General features: G+C 47.9%; 1 protein-coding gene across 1 annotated transcript; it reads left to right on the top strand.

Moving 5' to 3' along the window:
* Positions 1–1,180: 1,180 nt before the first annotated feature.
* Positions 1,181–17,544, top strand: LOC110204542 (very-long-chain 3-oxoacyl-CoA reductase-B-like). The gene is given in 12 exon segments (XM_078154546.1): positions 1,181–1,467; positions 1,470–1,487; positions 2,150–2,196; positions 2,689–2,764; positions 2,993–3,103; positions 3,188–3,210; positions 3,825–3,869; positions 4,005–4,039; positions 4,183–4,264; positions 11,981–12,046; positions 12,323–12,472; positions 17,238–17,544. Coding segments are annotated over 12 exon segments (903 nt in total). The 5' UTR covers positions 1,181–1,313; the 3' UTR covers positions 17,334–17,544.
* Positions 17,545–18,519: the final 975 nt, after the last annotated feature.

Genomic DNA, 18,519 nt, shown 5'->3' with positions numbered 1-18,519 from the left:
CCACCTGAGAATAACTTGGCTGATCCCACTTCCCACCTTCCTGCTCCCCCTAGTAGTGTCCCCAGATAATAACTCATTGCAAGGCTCAAGTGATCATCCCACATCCGAGATGACTCCCATATGTGGCCCACATTTGTCTGTCAAGCTCCGGGCTCACATCACCACTGTCTGCTGGACATTTCCATCTGGATGTCCATAGCTGAGAATCCTAATAGAACTGATTTCCTCTCCAACCTACCCCTCCTCCTAAACCTCCCATTTCTACAATCTGTGCCTTGTATCCCCAGAGCCTGGGACAGTACTGATACATAGCCCAGCTCTGCAGGAAGTCCCTTCCGACCCCATCCACCTCTTCCCTCTGAGAGCACTTTCCATCTGTTTAGCATACATTTGTGCGTGCAACATTATTGGCTTGCTGTCTTCCAGATCGGAATATAAGCTCCCTGATGGCAAGAATTGGGAAGTGTTTGGGGTTTTTCGAGTTTTTTTTTTTGTATTCCCAGCCACTGGTCTGGTGCCTGGCTCAGTCATTCAATATGCCTGGGCCACGACGTGAGCGCCACGGTGCATGGTGTATACTGGCAAGCTGGCCTCGATGTAGCCGGCCTGGCAGCCCATGGGCTTGGCGGCAGCCCACAGCATCCGCCTGGCTGGCAGCGACCTCTGCGCCCTGGCGAGCACTGGACATTGCAGCCAGCTTCTGCCTGCTGCCTGACATCCAATTCCTGCTGAGCCAGACCCAGCCCTGGGCATAGTGAAGGAGCAGCGTCCTCACCTGTGTCCCACCCCCTGTGGTTCCCAAGGTCTTGTGTCCTTTGATGGCTCCTTGGGAAGTTGGTAGAGGCCATCTCAGTGCTCCTAGATCTCGGTTTCCAGGGCCTCCACTGGGTTGGGGGATGGGAAGGGCCTGTAGCTGGAAGCTGCCTCACCCTCTATACTCTACACGTTTCAATAAAGTCTTTGGAAAGAGATGGCCGAGTGTTCTTGGGATGGGGGATACAGTGGGAGGAAGGGCACAGAGCACAGTCCCCAAAATCCCTGCCCATCATGTACAACCAATGCTGTCACCAGGCATCGCTGTGGTTCCTTCCAGGATGCCAGGGTTCCTCCATGCCAGGTCTTAGGCTGGCCGGCCCCGCCCCGTTACCATTCCACCTGGGCGTTCCACCAGTCCTTCATTGCCAGGTGACCCCTCCCCCCTCAGACCTTAGGACCTGGGTGATCCTGTGGCCTTTCATCCTCTGGATTCTGTAGAGCTGAGCCTGCCCCTCACCAAGGCTGTCCTGAAGAACCTCCAGGTTGTCCTGTCCAGAATGGGGTCGTGGATGGAACTAGGTGGCTCAGCCTTCCAAATGCTCGGCACTGTGGCTGCAACCTGGTGGCTTCTGCGGGTAGCCTGGTGGCTGGGCCATGCCCTGCTGGTCTATGGGCTGCCCCAGATTGGCCTGGGCCTTGGCATTTCTCTCAGGAACAAGGGGCCTGGGCAGGTGTGTGGGAGAAGGAGGGAGGGAAAGGGCCCAAGGGGAGGAAGGGGCAAGGGCTCTGATGATAGGGGTCCTGTGACCTGCTGCCTCAGAAGAGTCTGTGGACCATGGATGGAGGATTCCAGGACCTGGATTCAAAATTCAGTCAAGCTGCTTCGGACCCCTGTGACCCCCGGGCAAGTCACTTCCACTCTGGGCTTCACTTTCCTTGTTTATAAAATAAGTGTCTGACCAGGGGCCCCAAGGTCTGTCTGAACCTTGAATCTGATTCCATGACATGGGTAACCCGAGGAGGCTGAGACTCGGGTGGCTTTTTTTGTTTTTGTAGTTTTTTAACACTGGGGCAGCTGGACTAAATGATTTCCAGAGTCCTGGGAGGCTTTACATCTGAGGTCCTCTGATCTCAGTATTGCATATGTATGTGCTCACATTCAGGGAGCCCCTAGGGCTGCAGGCCCCTGCAAGCACATTCCCTTGTGCAGACTCCATTTCCAGGTTGAGTCCACTGCACAAACTTAAAGTCCTTTTCAATTCCTGGGCCACGGAGTAGAACTCAGAAGGAGGAGGTGGAGAGTAGAGGCTCTCTCCTGCCCTTCCTGGGATCTCCCATTGGGTGGGTCCTCCAGAGGGTTCCCCCAGGGACTCCCAGATCTCTCTTCTCACAGTGGTAACCGGGGCCACAAGCGGAATCGGCAGGAGCTATGCTCATGAGGTAAGTGGGGGGGTGGCCTGGGGCCAACTGAATCTGTCTTTAGTATACCTGGACATGGCCCCACATCTCTATTCCATTGCATTCCACATACATGGTCCCATGCATTCGGTGTTTTTCCATATGCTTTCTTTTCTATGTGCCCTGATTATTTTCTAGAGCCTCAGGATGTGTTTGCAGGGGGATTCTGTGTAAATACATATAAATGTGTAATTAATGTTACATGTGAATGTATATACATAATAGATACACACATACACAAAGATGAATAGATAATAGAAAGAGAAGTAGATAGGATAGATACAAAGACAGACAGACAAGTAAATCCATATTTGTCCTGAGTGTTTCTGCTCAGGGGTTCCTATGAATTCCCCACATCCTTCTTTGTCCTATGCACGCCTGCTTATTTGGATGGACCTTCTTGAGTCTTCTGTAGGTTTGGGAGGTTCTGTGTGCCCACTCCCTCAGTCTCCCCATTCTCCTGTGTCCATACAGCTGGCCCGAAGAGGCCTCAATGTTGTACTGGTGAGCCGAGATCTCAGCAAGTTACGTCGGGAGGCAGAGGACATTGGTGAGGGCTGCACTAGAAAGGAGGGCCATGGGAGAGAAGTGAGGCTGGTCAAGGTTCCACAGTGGGATTTGGAACCCAAAAGACTCAGGTTGGACACAGCTCTGCTAGACACGGGCTGTGTGTGAGCCTGAGCCAGTCAGTCCCATGTGTTCTCTGGGCCTTTCCTCATCTATATAATAAGGAGCAGCATTAAGCTTCTGTTTCTGAATTCTCTGAGTTTTCCTACAGAGAGACTCCATGGTAAGGAAACAAGAGTCATCCAGGTGGACTTCAGTGGAGGCTTAGAGATCTATGAGACAGTTGAGAGAGGCTTGGAGGGCCTAGACATCGGCATTCTAGGTACACATTCCTCTTCCCTTCTCAGTCCTGCCCCAGAATTCCTCTCATCCCTTGCTCTGTGGTACTGATCTGATTTTTTTCCAGTGAACAATGTTGGAGTAGCTCCAAGATAATCCCCAGAAGCTAATGGATGTGAAGAATCAGGCAAGGTAGAGGAAGCTACATTATCCCCCCACCCCCGCCCAACTCATGCCCTTTTCCATTTCTCTCCATTTTTCCATCTCTTCTTCTCTCTCTTAATCCTGCCCTCTTTATGTGCCCCTTCCTTATTCCATCTTACCTTCTATCTCACCACCCCCAACTCTGCCACCTTTCTAACAGGCAGAAAGTGCTTTCTAAATTTAAATCAGGTCAGAAATGTGAGCTCCCCTTGCTTCTGTGGCCATAATAATAACCAATGTTGAGAAAATGTTGCCTTGAAAATTCCGACAATTTGTTCCAGTTTAAGTCTATTTATTGTCTGTGTATTTATTTACAAATGTGGTATCATTTGTTTTAATTGGGCCTTGGTCAAGCTTGGGGGGAGGGATTTGAGTGCTTAGGAAATTTTCCTAGAGGAGATGGACCTTGATGGGGGGGCGGGTGGGGGGAGCCTTGAAGGTTGAGAAAGACATTAATGTCTCAGCAAACTCCAACCTGAGAATTCATGGCCAGGTTGCTTTTGGGGGAAGTGAGAGACTCTGGGCCCATGAAAAATAAAAGGTGTCCTCTGTCTTCCCAGAGTTTCACAGACATGATGAATTGTAACATGCTGTCAATGGTTCAGGTAAGACTGAGGCAGAAGAGACAAGAAACATCATTGGCAGGGGATGGAAGGGAGTAGAGGGAGGGACATGGGGGAGAGTTCAGGCAGTATGCCAAAGGTGGATCATTGGGTAGATTTAGCCTTCTTCCTCCACAGATGACCCGGATCATCCTGCCTCAGATGGTAGTCAGGTAGGGGCCCAGGCATCCCCTTCTCCCCATCTCTACGGCCTGCTTCCCATCCATACTGACCTCCTCGCCTATCTCACACACACCCCCAGACACTCATTTGCCTTTGATTCTGCCATTCTCAGTTTTCTTCTCCGATTCTGCAGGGGACGAGGAGTCATCATCAACATATCCTCTGAGGCTGGCAGACAGCCTTCCCCATTCTTGGCATTATATGGGGCTACTAAGGTAAATGGGTCCCAGACCCTTTCAAGTTACCAGGAAGAAGAAAGAGGTTCAGAGATGGGGATGGAATGAACAGAGTGTCCCATGTGGAGCTGAGAGCAGTGGGGTGGTGGGAGTGCCCCCTCTATCCCTGATTCCCTCAAAGTCATTGGGCAACCAGCTTTCTGAGTTTCAGTTCTAGTGTATATAAAACCAGAGAGTAGATACTAAGCCCTTCACCCATATTCACCCACCACCACTGTGGGTTCAGTAATTTTCTTAATGGGGGGCCTCACAGAGTAATAAAATGAAACCAGCCAAAGTCTGAGTGCCCCCTTACCAAGTGCGGCCCCAGGAGCCTCCTTGGACATAGCAATGGAAGCTGAGGTTCACTTTTGCCTTTTGGCACTGACAAAGCTTGCCACATGAGGGAAGGACACGAGAGTTCATTAAGGAATTATTAAAGTCTCACTAGGCTCTGTGATAAGCAGTGGGGATATGTGCACAAGCAAGATAAACAATCTTTGCCCTAGGCTTGGGGAATGGGGAAGGGTCATCATTGTTAAATCCAGAAAGTCCTGAATATAAAAAGGAGGCAGTCTAGGCATCTCCACCAAAAGCAGACTCCAGCTGGAACTGGTCAGTGAGATCTGGCAAACGCCCTTGCAGAGGAATATTCCATGGTGAGCAGGCAGCAAGGTTGGAAGGATGCTCTAGAGTGAGGAGGTCCCAGGGGCTGAGGAAAGTTTCCAGAGCAGATAGCAAGAAGAGAATATTTTGAGGTCCAGAAGATCCATAAGAGGGCTGAGGGGAGTGAGATTTTTAGGAAATACAGGCATTAATTGGAGGGGCTGTGGGTGCTTGGCCTAGAAATGTCTTCAAGCACATGACAGTATGTTCGGTGAAAGAAGCTTTCCTTCTGCTGGGACATAGAGGATGATTTACATTTTACTTAATAGCAACAAGGAGCCTTTAAAAGTTTCTGAGGAGGCAATTGATGTAGACAGATCTGTGCATAAGCAAAATGATCCTGAGTAAAATTTGAGGGATAGATGGGTAGAGAGAAAGAGTGCACCTAGGAACATCTGTGAGAAGGCTCTTCTGATGAATTAAACAGGTGGTGGTAAGAGCACAAACCACAGTAGTGGCCCTAGAAGGAGAGGAGGGGATAGGAAAGATACCAAGGATATGAACTGCAGAAGACCTGGTTGCTGACTGGATCCTAGCAGAGGGAAGAGGGAAGGAGCAAAGCTAACCCTAAGGTTCTTATCAGAGAATGGTTGCATGGCGGTACTAAGGTCAGAAAGAAGCATGGGGTAAAGGAAAAAGGTCGTCTTGGTTCTGGATATGCTCCAGGTGGAGGCAACAGGCAGGAAGCTCACGGGTGAGGCCAGGGCTAAAGGTTGTATTCTGAGAGTCATCGCTATCAAGGTGGTAGTAAAACCATGGGAGGGAAGGGAGATTGGCTCTGTTCCATTCTGTCTTTCGGTGTTTACCACATCATGATCTGTTGAAGGAATTGGGTGTGTCTGGCCAAGGGAAGAAGTGACTGGAGGCCAGGGCATTGTGAGAGCTGTCTCCAAGCATTTGAAGGGCTGTCATATGGAAAAGCAATTCTACTCTTTTTGTTGAGGGTAGATCCAGGGATAATGGTAGAAGTTGCAGAGGCAAATCTAGACTTGGGGCAGCTGGATGGCACAGTGGATAGAGCATCAGGCCTGAAGTCAGGTAAACCTGAGTTCAAATCTGGCCTCATACACTGGCTCTGTGACCATGGGCGAGTCATTTAACCCTGTTTCCTTCAGTTTACTGATCTGCAAAATAAGTTGGAGAAGGAAATGTCAAACCACTCCAGCTTCTCTGCCAAGAAAACCCCAAAATGGGCTCATGAAGAGTTGGACATGACCGAAACAACTCAATAACAATTAATATAGACATGATATCAAGAAAAGCTTCTTAACTATCAGAGCCTTAAATAAATAGAATGAGTTTCTTTGCAAGACAGTAGTTTGTCCCTCACTAAAAGTCAAACTGGGTGACCACTGGTCAGTTGCATTATAGAAGGGATTCCTCACGTGTGGGATGTACTAGATGCCTTCTAGATGGGATGCCTTCGAGCTTGAGGACTCTGGGATTCTGTAACATCCACATGTTCTGTGGAAGCCCTTTCCTCTCTGAGATTCTTCGTTCTGTATCCTAAAGTCCCTCCGGGTTCTGGCAGTCTATAATCTAAGGTACTTTCCAGCTTTAACGTTGTGTGTTCTAAGTCTCCTCCCAGCTCTGACAGTCTTTGTTCTAGGCTACCATACACTCTCTTACCTCCTCAATCCCACCCAGAGCTCTTATATTCCATATTCTAAGGGCCTTCTCATCTTTCATGTGCTATTTTCTCAGTTCTGATGTTTTCTGTTCCAATAACATTATCAAATCTGATGATCCCTTCTTTAAGGACTCTCCTAGTTCAGACTTACTCTGCTCTAAAGCCATCCTTAATTTTCTCTGTTGTGAGGCTCCTCTCTGCTCTGATATTCTTTATTCTAAGGACCCTTCTGGCTCTGTTATTCTCTGTTCTGGCCTGACATTGCATGTTCTAAGGTCCCTCTTAGTTTTTTTAACCTTGTAAAATTTAATATAAATACACTGTTGTCTTCTTTTAAGTTTGTTTGGTCTTCCCTCCACCATGGTCAAGGTTTTTTTAATTTGTTGTGTGTTCATTTTTCCAGCCTACTTCTTGACTTTAAACTGACATTAAAGTTGGGTTCTGTTCTCCTGGGGTAGAGAGGCGCTGTTTTATTTTCTCTGTTTCAGAGCTAGTTGTGAGAGTCTCTAAATTTTCATTTCTTTCAAGGTGGTATGATCTGGGGAGAGGTGTGGTCACTGCTTTCTTGATCTGCTCTCTGGGCTTGACCCAGGAAGGGCTCCTGCTCCCCTAGAGCCACCACTCTGGAACTGTGACCAGGTCCCCAATTCTCCTGCAGCCACAAGCACTACCCCTCTCTTTGCCTTGGAACTGTGACCAAGGTCCCTGCTCCCTTGTGACTGTCCACCAGCACTCCTATGCACTCTAGAACTGCTACCCAGAACTGTGAATGGCCATAGAGTTGCCAATCACCCAGTGCCACCCAAAGGTCCCTTGTAATCTGTTTCTGACATTTGTGCCACCCCCTTACCATCTGTGTGCTGAGAGCTCCCAAAGCTGCCACTGTCACTGCAATCAGCTGCAAGACCCACCATTGGGTGCCCCTGTCACAGTCTGGGCCTTTATCCACCCCGAGGTTCCAGACCTTTCCTGTTGACCTCCTAAGTTGTCTTAAGCTGGAATAATGTCTTCCTATGACCTTCTGTTGGCTTTGCTGCTCCAAAATTTGATTTGAGGCAATATTTTAAAGTTGTTTGGCAGGAAATGTTGGGAGAGTTCAGCTGGTCCCTGGTCTGTAACTCTACTATCTTGACCACTCCCTCCTAGTTCTGGCATGCTATGCTCGAAGGCCCCTCCTGTCCCTCACACACTCTCTTGTAACGTCCCTCCCAGCTCTGTCATTTCCTATTCTAATGTACCCCTCCTCAGTATTCCCTGTTCTAAAGTCCTCAATCTGTACATTTCTCCTCCCAGCTCTAACATTCTATGTTCTGAGCCCTGAGCAGACCCCCAGAGATCTCTCACTCTACCATATCCTTTGTCCTGAGGCTCCAGAATTCCTTTGGCTAGAAGCTTTCTTGTCACCCCAGGAGATGGAACCGTGTCCAAAGGAAGAACCAGTGGTCACAGAGTGCCAGCAGGGCTGCAGCAATGACAGGTCTTGCCAAAATAACCTTATTTCCTCTTAGGACAGGTGCACAAAACTAGCAGAGATCAAGGGTACTCAATAGATAGCACTTACCTGGGTTTCACCCAAGTGTTTGATAATATATCTCATGATGTGGAAAAGAGAGAGATGTGGCTAGATGGTAGCTTGATTGAGGCCACTAGGGGCGCCATGCACAGAGTGCTAGGTCTGGAACTCAGAGCCTTACTAGCTATGTGACCTTGGGCAAGTCACTTAATCTCTCTTTGCCTCAGTGTCTTCAACTGTAAAATGGGGATAATAATAGTACCTACCTGCAAGGGTTGTTTTGAGGATCAAATGAGAAGATAATTGTAAAGCACTTAGTGAAATGCCTGAAACAGAGTAAGCATAACAAAAATGCTAACTATTGTAAGTATTAAGTGCAGGAGTCTCAAATCACTAGAATGACCAGATCAAGAGTTAATCATTTATAGTTTGATAATATCAACTGGAAAGAGTTCTCCTGGAGTGCCAGAAGGGATCTGTGCTTGGGCCTATTCTGCTAAGTGTTTTTTTTTTAAATCATTGACTTGATGAAGGCAAGATGAAATGTTTATTCAATGTGTGACCCAAAGTTGGGAGGGAAAGGAGAAGGGAATGTGCATTTTATAGTGCCTACTATGTGTTAGGCACTGTGCTAAGTACTCTACAAAGATTATCTCAGTTTGTCCTCACAACAACCTTGGGAAGTTGCTGTTATGCATATTTATAGATGAGGAAACTGAGGCAGATAGAGTTGAAGTGAGCTGGCCAGGGTCATACAGCTAGGAAGTGTGTGAAGCTGCATTTGGAGCCAGGTCCTTCTGCCTCCAGTGTTCTCTCCAGGTTACTGCCACCCCACCCCCAACAAGAATGGATGACAGAGCCAGGAAGTGAAGGGATCATGACAGGCTGGGTGGAGGCTAATAAGATGAAACTATGGAGGGATGAATGTAGCTTTACATTAGGTGCAGAAATCCAGTTTTTTGTTGGACAACAGTTTATCTGAAAAAGACTGGAGGTTTCAATGGATTGCAAGCTCAGTATCTAGTATCACTGTGATAGCAGCCAAAAAGCTAACTAGATCTTGGCTCCAGGAACAAGCTGGTGAGCAGTCGTATCTCTCTGTACTCTTCTGGCAGCACCACATCAAGACTCTCACAGTCAACTGTGAGCACTACCCTTTAGAAGAAAACTGATAGGAAAACATGCAAAGAAATGCAAGCAGGATAGTGAGGGGCTTGAGGATATGCCATATGAGGCCTGTTCACCAAACTGGGAAACTTCTTCTGAGCCTCTCAGACTTGGGCTCCCCACCCACACTCTCCACTCAAAAAAACCCCCAAAACCAACCTGGCCTTGTGTTGATTTTGATGAGGTTTATTGGGAATATGGACCCTAGGTGGTGCCATAGTGTACAGAGGGCTTGTCCTGGAGTCAGGAAGACATCTTCCTGAGTTTAAATCTGGCCTGAGACACTAGCTGTGGGACCCTGGGCAAGTCACTTCACCCTTTTGCCTCAGTTTCCTCATTTAAAATGAGCTGGAGAAGGAATGGCAAACTGCTTCAGTATCTTTGCCAAGAGAACCCAAAATGAGGTCATGAAGAATTAGACAAGATTAAAAAATAACAACAAATATTTAGGGATTTATTTTCTCTCTAGATTGAATAGAAGCTCCTTGAGCCTGTGTGAGCAGTAGCAAGAAGGCCAATCCCACTGGTTTCTAGTATGTGTGGCATAGATAGGAGACTACATAGTGCAGTGGGTAGAGTGCTGTACCCAGAGTCAGAGAAACCTGGGCAAGAACATGGGCAAGAAATAGGCTGTTGAATTGTTTCAGTTGTGCCCAACTCTTTGTGACCTCATTGGAGGGGTCCTTCAGGCAGGGAAGGCTTCCTAGAAGAGTCAGGGTGGGAAGGGTAGCCAATCTGATCCAGAAACATTGTGGAAAAGCTGAGAGAGGTCAAAGAGCCCTGGGGGCCAGGGTGGTCAGGAAAGACTTCCTAGAAAGGAGAAATCTGACCCAGACTTTGAATGACACAGGAAATTGTCAAGGTCAGTGGAAAAATTCCTCTATTGTTTCGGAACCATAGGGCAGCTAGGTGGCGCACTACAGTGCCTGGAGTCAGGAAGATTCCTTCCTAAATTCAAATCTGGCCTCAGACACTTACTAGCTATGTAACCCTGGGTAAGTCACTTAACCCTATTGGCCTCAGTTTCCTTATGTGTAAAGTGAATTGGAGAAGGAAATGGCAAATCACTCCAGTATCTTTGCCATTTTGCGGCTAAGTTTTGTCAATCGTCATTTTAGTAGTGTCTCACTCTTTGTGACCAAGAGGGTGAAGAAGAGTTGAGGTGACTGAAATGACTGAATTACAAAGTTTGGGAACTATCCCTGAAGAGAGGCAATGTTAGGCTGTGCCACAGTTTAGATGGAACATTGATGAGCTGGAGAAGGTGCTGATGGGAACCAGCAGGACCTTGAATCTGGTCTGATACAAACTCCCTCTTTGGTGTTTCAAACCTTCATAGCCAGGCTTGCAACTCCTTCCAGCATTGTTACTCATGAGCACAGTAGGATCAGAAATGGAGAGCTGGAATAGCCCTCAGAGGCTGTCCCTCATTTCATGTGAGGAAACTGAGACCGAGAGAAAAGAAGTAACTCACCCATGATCATCCAGCTAGTAGCAAGTAGTATGGTGGGATTTAATCATTGCTCTAAACTGGAGGGGCCTCAGAGATCATTTAGTCCAACTGTCCTCACTTTACAGAGGAAAACTGAGGCCTGGGGAGCTTAAGTGACTTACCCATGGTCACAAAGTGGTTTCAGAAATAGGATTTGAGGCCAGCCTGAATCCAGCCCTCTTGCTGCTGGACTATGTGGTCTCCTATGTACTATGCATGCTAGAGCCCAGCAGAATTGACTTTCCTGCTGCTGCCCACAGAGGACAATGTACTCCCCACCCACCCCACCTGCTCTATTTCTGTCCTGCTCTCCCTACTCACCTCCAGCTTTTAGAATCTCCAGCTTCCTCCAAAGCTCAGCTCAATTGGCACTGTCTACTTGAGGCGTTTCTGATCATTCACACTGCCCCAGGTGCTTCACCTATCAATTACTTGGTATTAAATAAACAATAGTCACTAGTATTTGTATAAGACTTGCAGGTTTGCAATGTACTTTAAAAATATCCCATTTGATCCTCACAAAAACTTGGGGGTGGTTCTTTATTATGCCCATTTATAGATGTGGAATTTGAGGCCAACAGAGACAGAGGTTAAGTGACTTGCCCAGGGTCACACAGCCAGTATTTGTCTAAGGCAGGCTTTGCACTCCGATTTTCTTGAAGCCAGGTCCAGCACTCTGTCATTGGGCCACTAGCTGCATATGTTTGATATGTATACATATGGACACATGTTTCTCAGGATAGAATGGAAGCCTCTGGAGGGCAGGGATTGTTTTGGTTGTTTTTGTTTTGTGTTGTTTGGCTTTCTGTTTTTATCTTATGTTTAGTGCCTAGAAGAACCCCTGCAGAGAGTGGGCTATTAAATACTTCTTAGCTGTTTGATTGGTCTATAGAACCAGGCATATTTAGCCAGGAGAAGAAAAGGCTTCATGCAGGACTTGGGAACTCTTCCAGGACTTGGAAGAATGTCATGTAGACAAGAACCAGTCTTGTTCTCGAACCCAGAGGGCAGAACCAGGAGCAATGAGGTGCAGGGCAGAACAAGGGTCCTGTCAATGAGAGCTGCCCCAGAGTGGAGGCTGCCTGGGGAGGTAGTGAGCATCCCATCTTGGGAGGTCTTCCAGTAGAAGCTGGAGGACTACTTCTCATTGAGGGTGTAGTGAAGATTCCTCTTCAGGGGTGGGTTCCACTAACTGTACTCTGGGTCCTTCTGATGCTAAAATTCTGTGATCACCCTCTCTCACTCTAGGCCTTTATGAATAGCTTCTCTCGGGCTGTGGCCTTGGAATACCAGTCCTCTGGAGTCATCATACAGGTATGGGTGTGGGTGTGAGTGTGAATGTGCTTGTGTGATTGTTAGGGCCTGAAGAGATGGATGGGAAAGTCTGTGAGGAGCTCAGAGATGGGGGAGAGCTTGGGAAGAGGGCAAGGGGGCCAAGGTAAGTGGGATTGGTGAGAGGCAGCAGGTTTGGTGAGGTAGCAGAAGGGTGGGGGTAAATATGGCTGACCAGCTATAGGGGAGGAAGCCTTTGGGAGGTGGGCAGAGTGAGAACTATGACCCTTCCATCTAGTCATCAACTCCTTTCTCCAGACTCTTACTCCTCTGGTAGTTTCCAGTAACATGAGCCAGATGCCACCCACAAAATTCTTGGTGAAGTCTTCAGATGACTTTGTCAGAGAAGCCTTGGACACCGTAGGCATCTCTAACTTCACCTGGGGGTGTTTCCTACACTCTGTCCACGTAAGTGACTGGGGTGCCCATTGGGTTGAACTAATAGGGAAGGTGTCCAGACCAACTCCTGGCGTGATGGGTTAGCTAAGGAGGGAAGGAAGGATACTCTTACATGCCAGGAACTCTGCTAACCCCTTTACAAAGATCTCATATGGTACTCACAACAACCCTGACAAGATAGGTGCTGTTATTATCCTCATTTTCCAGTTGAGGAAACTGAGTTAGAGAGATGTTCAGTGGCCTTTGTGGGGTCACACAGGCTGGATTTGAACTCAGGTATTCCAGACTGCAGGTTCAGTGCTCTAGCCATTATATCCTATCTGTACACACTGGTAGAAGGTGATCCTTGGGGTGTGTGTGGTGTGTGTATTGGGGTGAGGGGGATAATGGGTTTTTTGAGCAAAGCATGGGGTTGTGGAAAGAATGGGAGGCATGAATGAAGTCAGATGTCTTCCCCAGTTATAGTGTCATGGAAGGAACATTGGATTTGGATTCAAAAGACCTGGGCTGAAATCCTAGCCTTGCCATGTACTGGACCCTCATCAGTCACCTTGCCCAGGGTTTGTTACAAGGAAAGTATACTGGATTAGGAAATTCCAGTCCTGGCTGTGAGGGCTTGAGGAAGGCACTGAATATCTCTGAGACTCAGTTCCCTCATCTGTAAAATTAGGTGGATGTCTCAGGGACCTCCCTTCCAGCTCTAAATCTGTGATTCTGAGACCTAAATCTGCAGAATTCATTTTTTTCCACTTGTGAATGAGAGTGGCTTGATCAGGTGATCTCCATGGTCCTCACAGCTCTGAGTCCTCCTTTTGGAGAGGATGAGCTCCTGGGCCTGTGATTCATAGGAGGTAGGGAATCCTGGTGAGGACCTTCCCTCTCCCAATACAGCTTGTCTGCAGCCTAGAGTTGTTGAGTTGCTGGGGCACTGAGAGGGTTCCACAGCCTGTCTGTCAATGCTGTCCCATTGGCCCCTCAGCCTCTCAGCCACATAGCTTGTGGAGGGCTCAGATGTTCTGAGAAAGTCATCAGAGCAACCCCCCTCCCTGGGTCTGATACTGAGTCTTGAGGCCTTGAAGGAAATGCCTCCCCCAGATTTACAGATTGGAACCCATTCCCAGGTGCCAGTTGTCATAATTATATAGGTCAATGGGAACTCACTTATCCAAAGCCCATCTGACCAAACGCCTAAGACCTTGGCTTTTTTTGAGGGGGGGTCTTCAGTTATAGGGCGCATGACTCTCTAGAACTCGGTTGTCAGGAATGCAGCCAGTTCTATAAAATTCAATGATGCAGGATGTAGTTACCTAGAACCCACTGTGGGTAACTTTGATGTTTAGGGCTCTTATCAACAGCCTAGAGTGCAGGTATGTGGAACTTGGTGGCTACAAGTCAGCTCACAAAGAACTCTGTCCTTCCAATTGAGGTCACTGGGCCTTAGTTATTTGATATGCTGTTCTCTAGAAGTCGTTGGTCCAGAACAAATCAAGAATATGACAAGACCCCAAAAGAAACACCTAGCTCCAAAATGTGTGCATGTGCATGCAAGCTTCTTAATCTTCTTCAAGGAGAACCCACTGGGTATTTACTCTAAACCTATTGGCTCTTATTCAACACAAAATTCTTACAACCTTGGTGCTCTGGTTCTCTAAGTCCAAGAAGATTAGAATTAGCAGATTGGAGATGCATGGACCACCTCCCCGATCCCCAGAAGGGGATGAACTCAGGTGCAGACAAGACCTAAGGTTTAGGACATGGCCAGTGTGGGATTTTTTCCACTTGATTAGGCATACTATTGCAAGGGCTTTTTTCCTTCCTTTTTAAACAGGAAAAGTGGGAAGGAGAGGAAATAGATTTCATTTAATTTTTAAAAAAAGATTAGAAGGGTACATGGAGTTAACTAGAGAAGGGCAGGGTGACTGATGGAATTAAGGGATTGGAGCAAAAGACAGAAATACAAAAGGCAATAATAAGGTTGGCTCCTGAATGCTGACTTCTTAGAGATTAGGACATTAGATAAATGGACTCTGGATAGGTGAGTTCCCACGGTTCCATCTAAAATTAGGGTGATGAACTGACTGCTAAGGAGTTTATCACTTTGTCTAGAGTTTGCCCAAGGATGCAGAGAGATGGGTGAGCTTATTTTTTTTTAAAAAGGAAATTGGGTTAAGTGACTTGCTCAGGGTGACACAACTAGTAAGATCTGGAGTCACATTTGAACTCAGGTCCTCCTGACTCCAGTGTTGATGTTCTCTTCACTGTGCCACCTAGCTGCCCCAGTGAGCCATTTTAGATGTTTTTATTTTTAAAGGAAACATAATTTTTATCATATACTCATAGACTACAGTGCTGGCAAGTTATCTGCATGACCACTTTGAATCCAGTTGCTTCATTTTACAGAATAGGAAGCTGAAACCCAGAAAGGGTATCAGTCAGCCATGTAATGGGGTGCCCCAAAAAGCTGATATTGAACCATGTAAAGTGGGGCAGTAGCTCTCAGGAATAAGGAGGTGGTAGTCCCACATACTTCATGAGGAGGCCTGTGTTCAGTCCTGGGCACCATGGTTTAAGATGGACATTAATGGGATGGAAAATTTCCAGTGGTGGGAAACCAGGACAGAGGAGGGCTTGGTATCCAGAGTATACCATCAGCTGAGGGCATTGGTGGTACGGAATCTGGAGAAGACACAAGAGGATCATGATGGCTGTTTTGCAGTACTTGCATGTAGGGAGGGAATTAGCTTTGTTCTTTGGCCTCAGAGGGCAGACCTGGGAGCAGAGGGGCTGGCAGTGGGGTGGGGCAAGGGGAAGAAGGGACTGAAAAGTGGCCAGTTTTGGCTTGAGATCAAGGCAAACTTCCTGAGGATAAGAGCTGTTGCAAAGGTCACCGGTTGCCTTGAGAGGCGAGTTCCCTTCCTTGGAGGTCTTGAGGCTGAGGCTGGAGGAGCATGTGCTGGGTGTCTTCTAGTGAAGTATTCTGTTCCTGTGTGGGATGGATTCAATGGCCTCCTGGGTAGACTAGAACCCCGGGCCATCTGACTCTTTCCCCTTCACAGAACTGTGCACCCCAGTCCCAGGGTTCTCGAGCACAGAGGGTGAATTTATCCAGTACCTGCTGTGTGCGAAGCCTTGAAGTGAACAGAGTGTACTCTACAGCATGTCAGATAATACCAAAGCGTTAGAAACAGTAGGGACATAATTTATACAATGTTAAATGAGGTTGATACTGTATATGCCAGAGGCTGCCTCCCAGACAGGTATTTGTTAGCAACATGAAGATTAGAACACAAGGTAACCTCTCTTAATTCATACAGGAGAAATACATGGGGGTAAATTCAGCCTCAGACTCTTAGTAGGTGTGTGATTCTGGGCAAGTCACTTAACCCTGTTTGCCTCAGTTTCCTCATCTGGAGAAGGAAATGGGAAACCCCAAATGGGGTTACGATTGGGACACAATTGGACCAGAAATGAGTAGATGAGAGGAAGGGGAGGAAGCATTGCTATAACAACAACTATGTACTAAGCCCTTTACAAATATCTCATTTGATTCTCACGCCAACCGTGGGAGGGAGGTGCTGTTATTATCCCCATTTTACAGGTGGGGAAACTCTGGCAGGTTGAGGTTAAGTGACTTGCCCAGGGTTTCATAGTTAGTAAGTGTTTGAGAACAGATTTGAATTCAGGTCTTTCTTCTTCCTTCCTTCCTTCCTTCCTTCCTTCCTTCCTTCCTTCCTTCCTTCCTTCCTTCCTTCCTTCTTCCTTCCTCTCTCTTTCTCTCTCTCTCTTCTCTCTCTCTCTCCTCTCTCTCTCTCTCTCTCCTCTCTCTCTCTCTCTCTCTCTCGCTTTTTAAGGCAGCTGGGGTTAAGCGACTTGCCCAGGGTCACACAGCATAATTGTCAAGTGTTTGGTGTGAGGCCAGATTTGAGCTCAGGTCCTTTTGATTTCAGATACTGTGCCACCTAGCTGCCCCAAATTCAGGTCTTTCTAACTCCAAGCTCTATCCACTGCATTACCAGCTGCCTCATCCTCAGCATTCTCTGCCCTGTGAGGCTTCACCTCCTGATTGATTGGTTCCTTCCAGAACTTCCATTGTAAGGGGAAGGCCCAGGCAACAGTTATTTTCAGCCCTCTCCAGGCTGCATTGCAGTCATCTGCATAGAACTTCCCCTACCTTTTCTCTTCCCATTTTTCAGCTTCTTTTTAGCACTCCATTAGAAGCAAAGCTTCTTGAGCTAGGGATTGTCTTTGTTTCTGCTTGTATTTGTGTTTCCAGCACTTAGCACAATACCTGGCACATAGTAAGGTCTTAATAAATGCTTACTGGCTGACTGGCAGTATAATATATAGCACTCATGTGGAAGAATCTTGGACTATCAGAGGTGGAAGGAACACCTGAGAATAGAGAATATCAGAACTATAAGGGACCTTAGAACAGGGAATGTCAGAACTGGGAGGGCCCTTAGAGCAGGAAATGTCAGAGCTGGGAGGGCCTTAGAGATCATGTGGTCTAGAGATATCAGAACTCCTGGACTGAAAAACACCAAAGTGCTGCCCAAACCAGATTAAAATATAATTGGGAAATACTTATGAAGGTAAATACACTCTGCTTCATGGCAAATATTCAAAAGTCAGCAGTCATCTGCTGGGCTCTGTTTCTTCTTGGAGGTGTCTGAGGAAGCCATGATGGGAGTGCCCTAGGCCCCAGTTCTCTGGGCCTGGGAGCCAGGCTGAGGCCAGGTTGCCTCCTGACCATTGTGCTCCCTACTTTCCTCAGAGCTTGTTGCTGTGGCCCCTGACCTCCAACTTCACATTCAGCACCCCGATTTTAAAGTTCTTCTACTCTCTGTTCAATGCATCCAGAAGATCCTGAAAAAGTTGTGGAAAGGAGGTGGGGGCTCAATTGGAGGCCCTTTGTTGGGGGATGGGCAGGGACTGCTGTTGGTGGGAAGAGGGGGGCAAACAGAGGGGTTTCCTCTACTTGGCTCATCCCTCTGTCCTGCTTTCTAGACTCCCTTTGAGGAGAAACACCAGCCCTGAGACGCCATAGCTGTAACTTGTTATAATAAATTGTTTTCTCTTTAGCCAGCTATCCATCTTATCAATAGCTGCATGGCCCAGCACACTCACCAACATCCTGGTGCCACCGCAGCCCACCGTCGCCCTGGGAGTCCTGGGTCTGAACCCCACCTCCACCCCTTATCACTCGCAGGTCTGCTGAGTGGGGCCCAGGAGAGGCAGCCTGACCTCTGTTGCCCATGGGCACCCCTCCAGATACTGAAGTGATCCAAGAGAGCAGAAAGGGCAGGGGGTGATGGGGGAGATGGAGGAGGCCTCCTCCTCCTCCTCCTCCTCTTCCTCCTCCTCGTCTTCCTCCTTCTCCTTCTCTCCCTCCCTCATCCTCCCTCCCTGCCAGCTCCCCACTTAGAAGTTGTCACAGACTCCAGGCTAGGGTGGAGGGGAGTTCATACACTGTGAAATTTACAGGCCCCAGGAGTTCTGGTTCCCGTCTGGAGCTCAATCCCTTTTTTGCTCTGTAACCCTGGCCAAGTGACTTTCTGTTCCTAGTCTCATTTTCCCTTCTGTAAAATTAGGTGGGAGGGCATGGATTTTGATGAATCTCCAAAATTCCTTGCCAGCCCCTGGGACCAGTCCCCTTACAATCTTCCTTAGTCTGACATTCAGGTCTTGGGTTCAAGCTGGGCCATTGCCCTCCACATGTGCCACTTTCATTTTTCCAATGGCATGGAAGCCAAGGCTCAGAGAGGGGAATGCATTTGCTCAAAGGCACTCAGCAAACCCACCCAGGGAGGGGCAGAGGCAGGAAAGGTCTCAAGGCTCTCTGCCTTAGAACAAGCAGAGCGCCTTCGCCTCCTGCCACCCCCCATGCATGTCACAGCCCTCTCCCCCTGTACCCCTCCCCCTGCACTTCCCCCACCACCACAGCTCCCTCCCCTCACCCCCCTCTGAACACTCTAGCTGGAAGCTGGGAGGGTGGCTCCCAGAGGGCAGAATTCGGCCCTCCCTCTTGGCTGCCTTTAGCTATCTCCCTTCCCCTT

Source organism: Phascolarctos cinereus, unplaced genomic scaffold (assembly GCF_003287225.1).
Source record: "Phascolarctos cinereus isolate Bilbo 61053 unplaced genomic scaffold, phaCin_HiC Scaffold_575;HRSCAF=1205, whole genome shotgun sequence".
NCBI lineage: Eukaryota > Metazoa > Chordata > Mammalia > Diprotodontia > Phascolarctidae > Phascolarctos > Phascolarctos cinereus.
The sequence above is the reverse complement of the archived record's forward strand: the minus strand, read 5'-3'. Positions and strand labels throughout refer to the sequence as shown.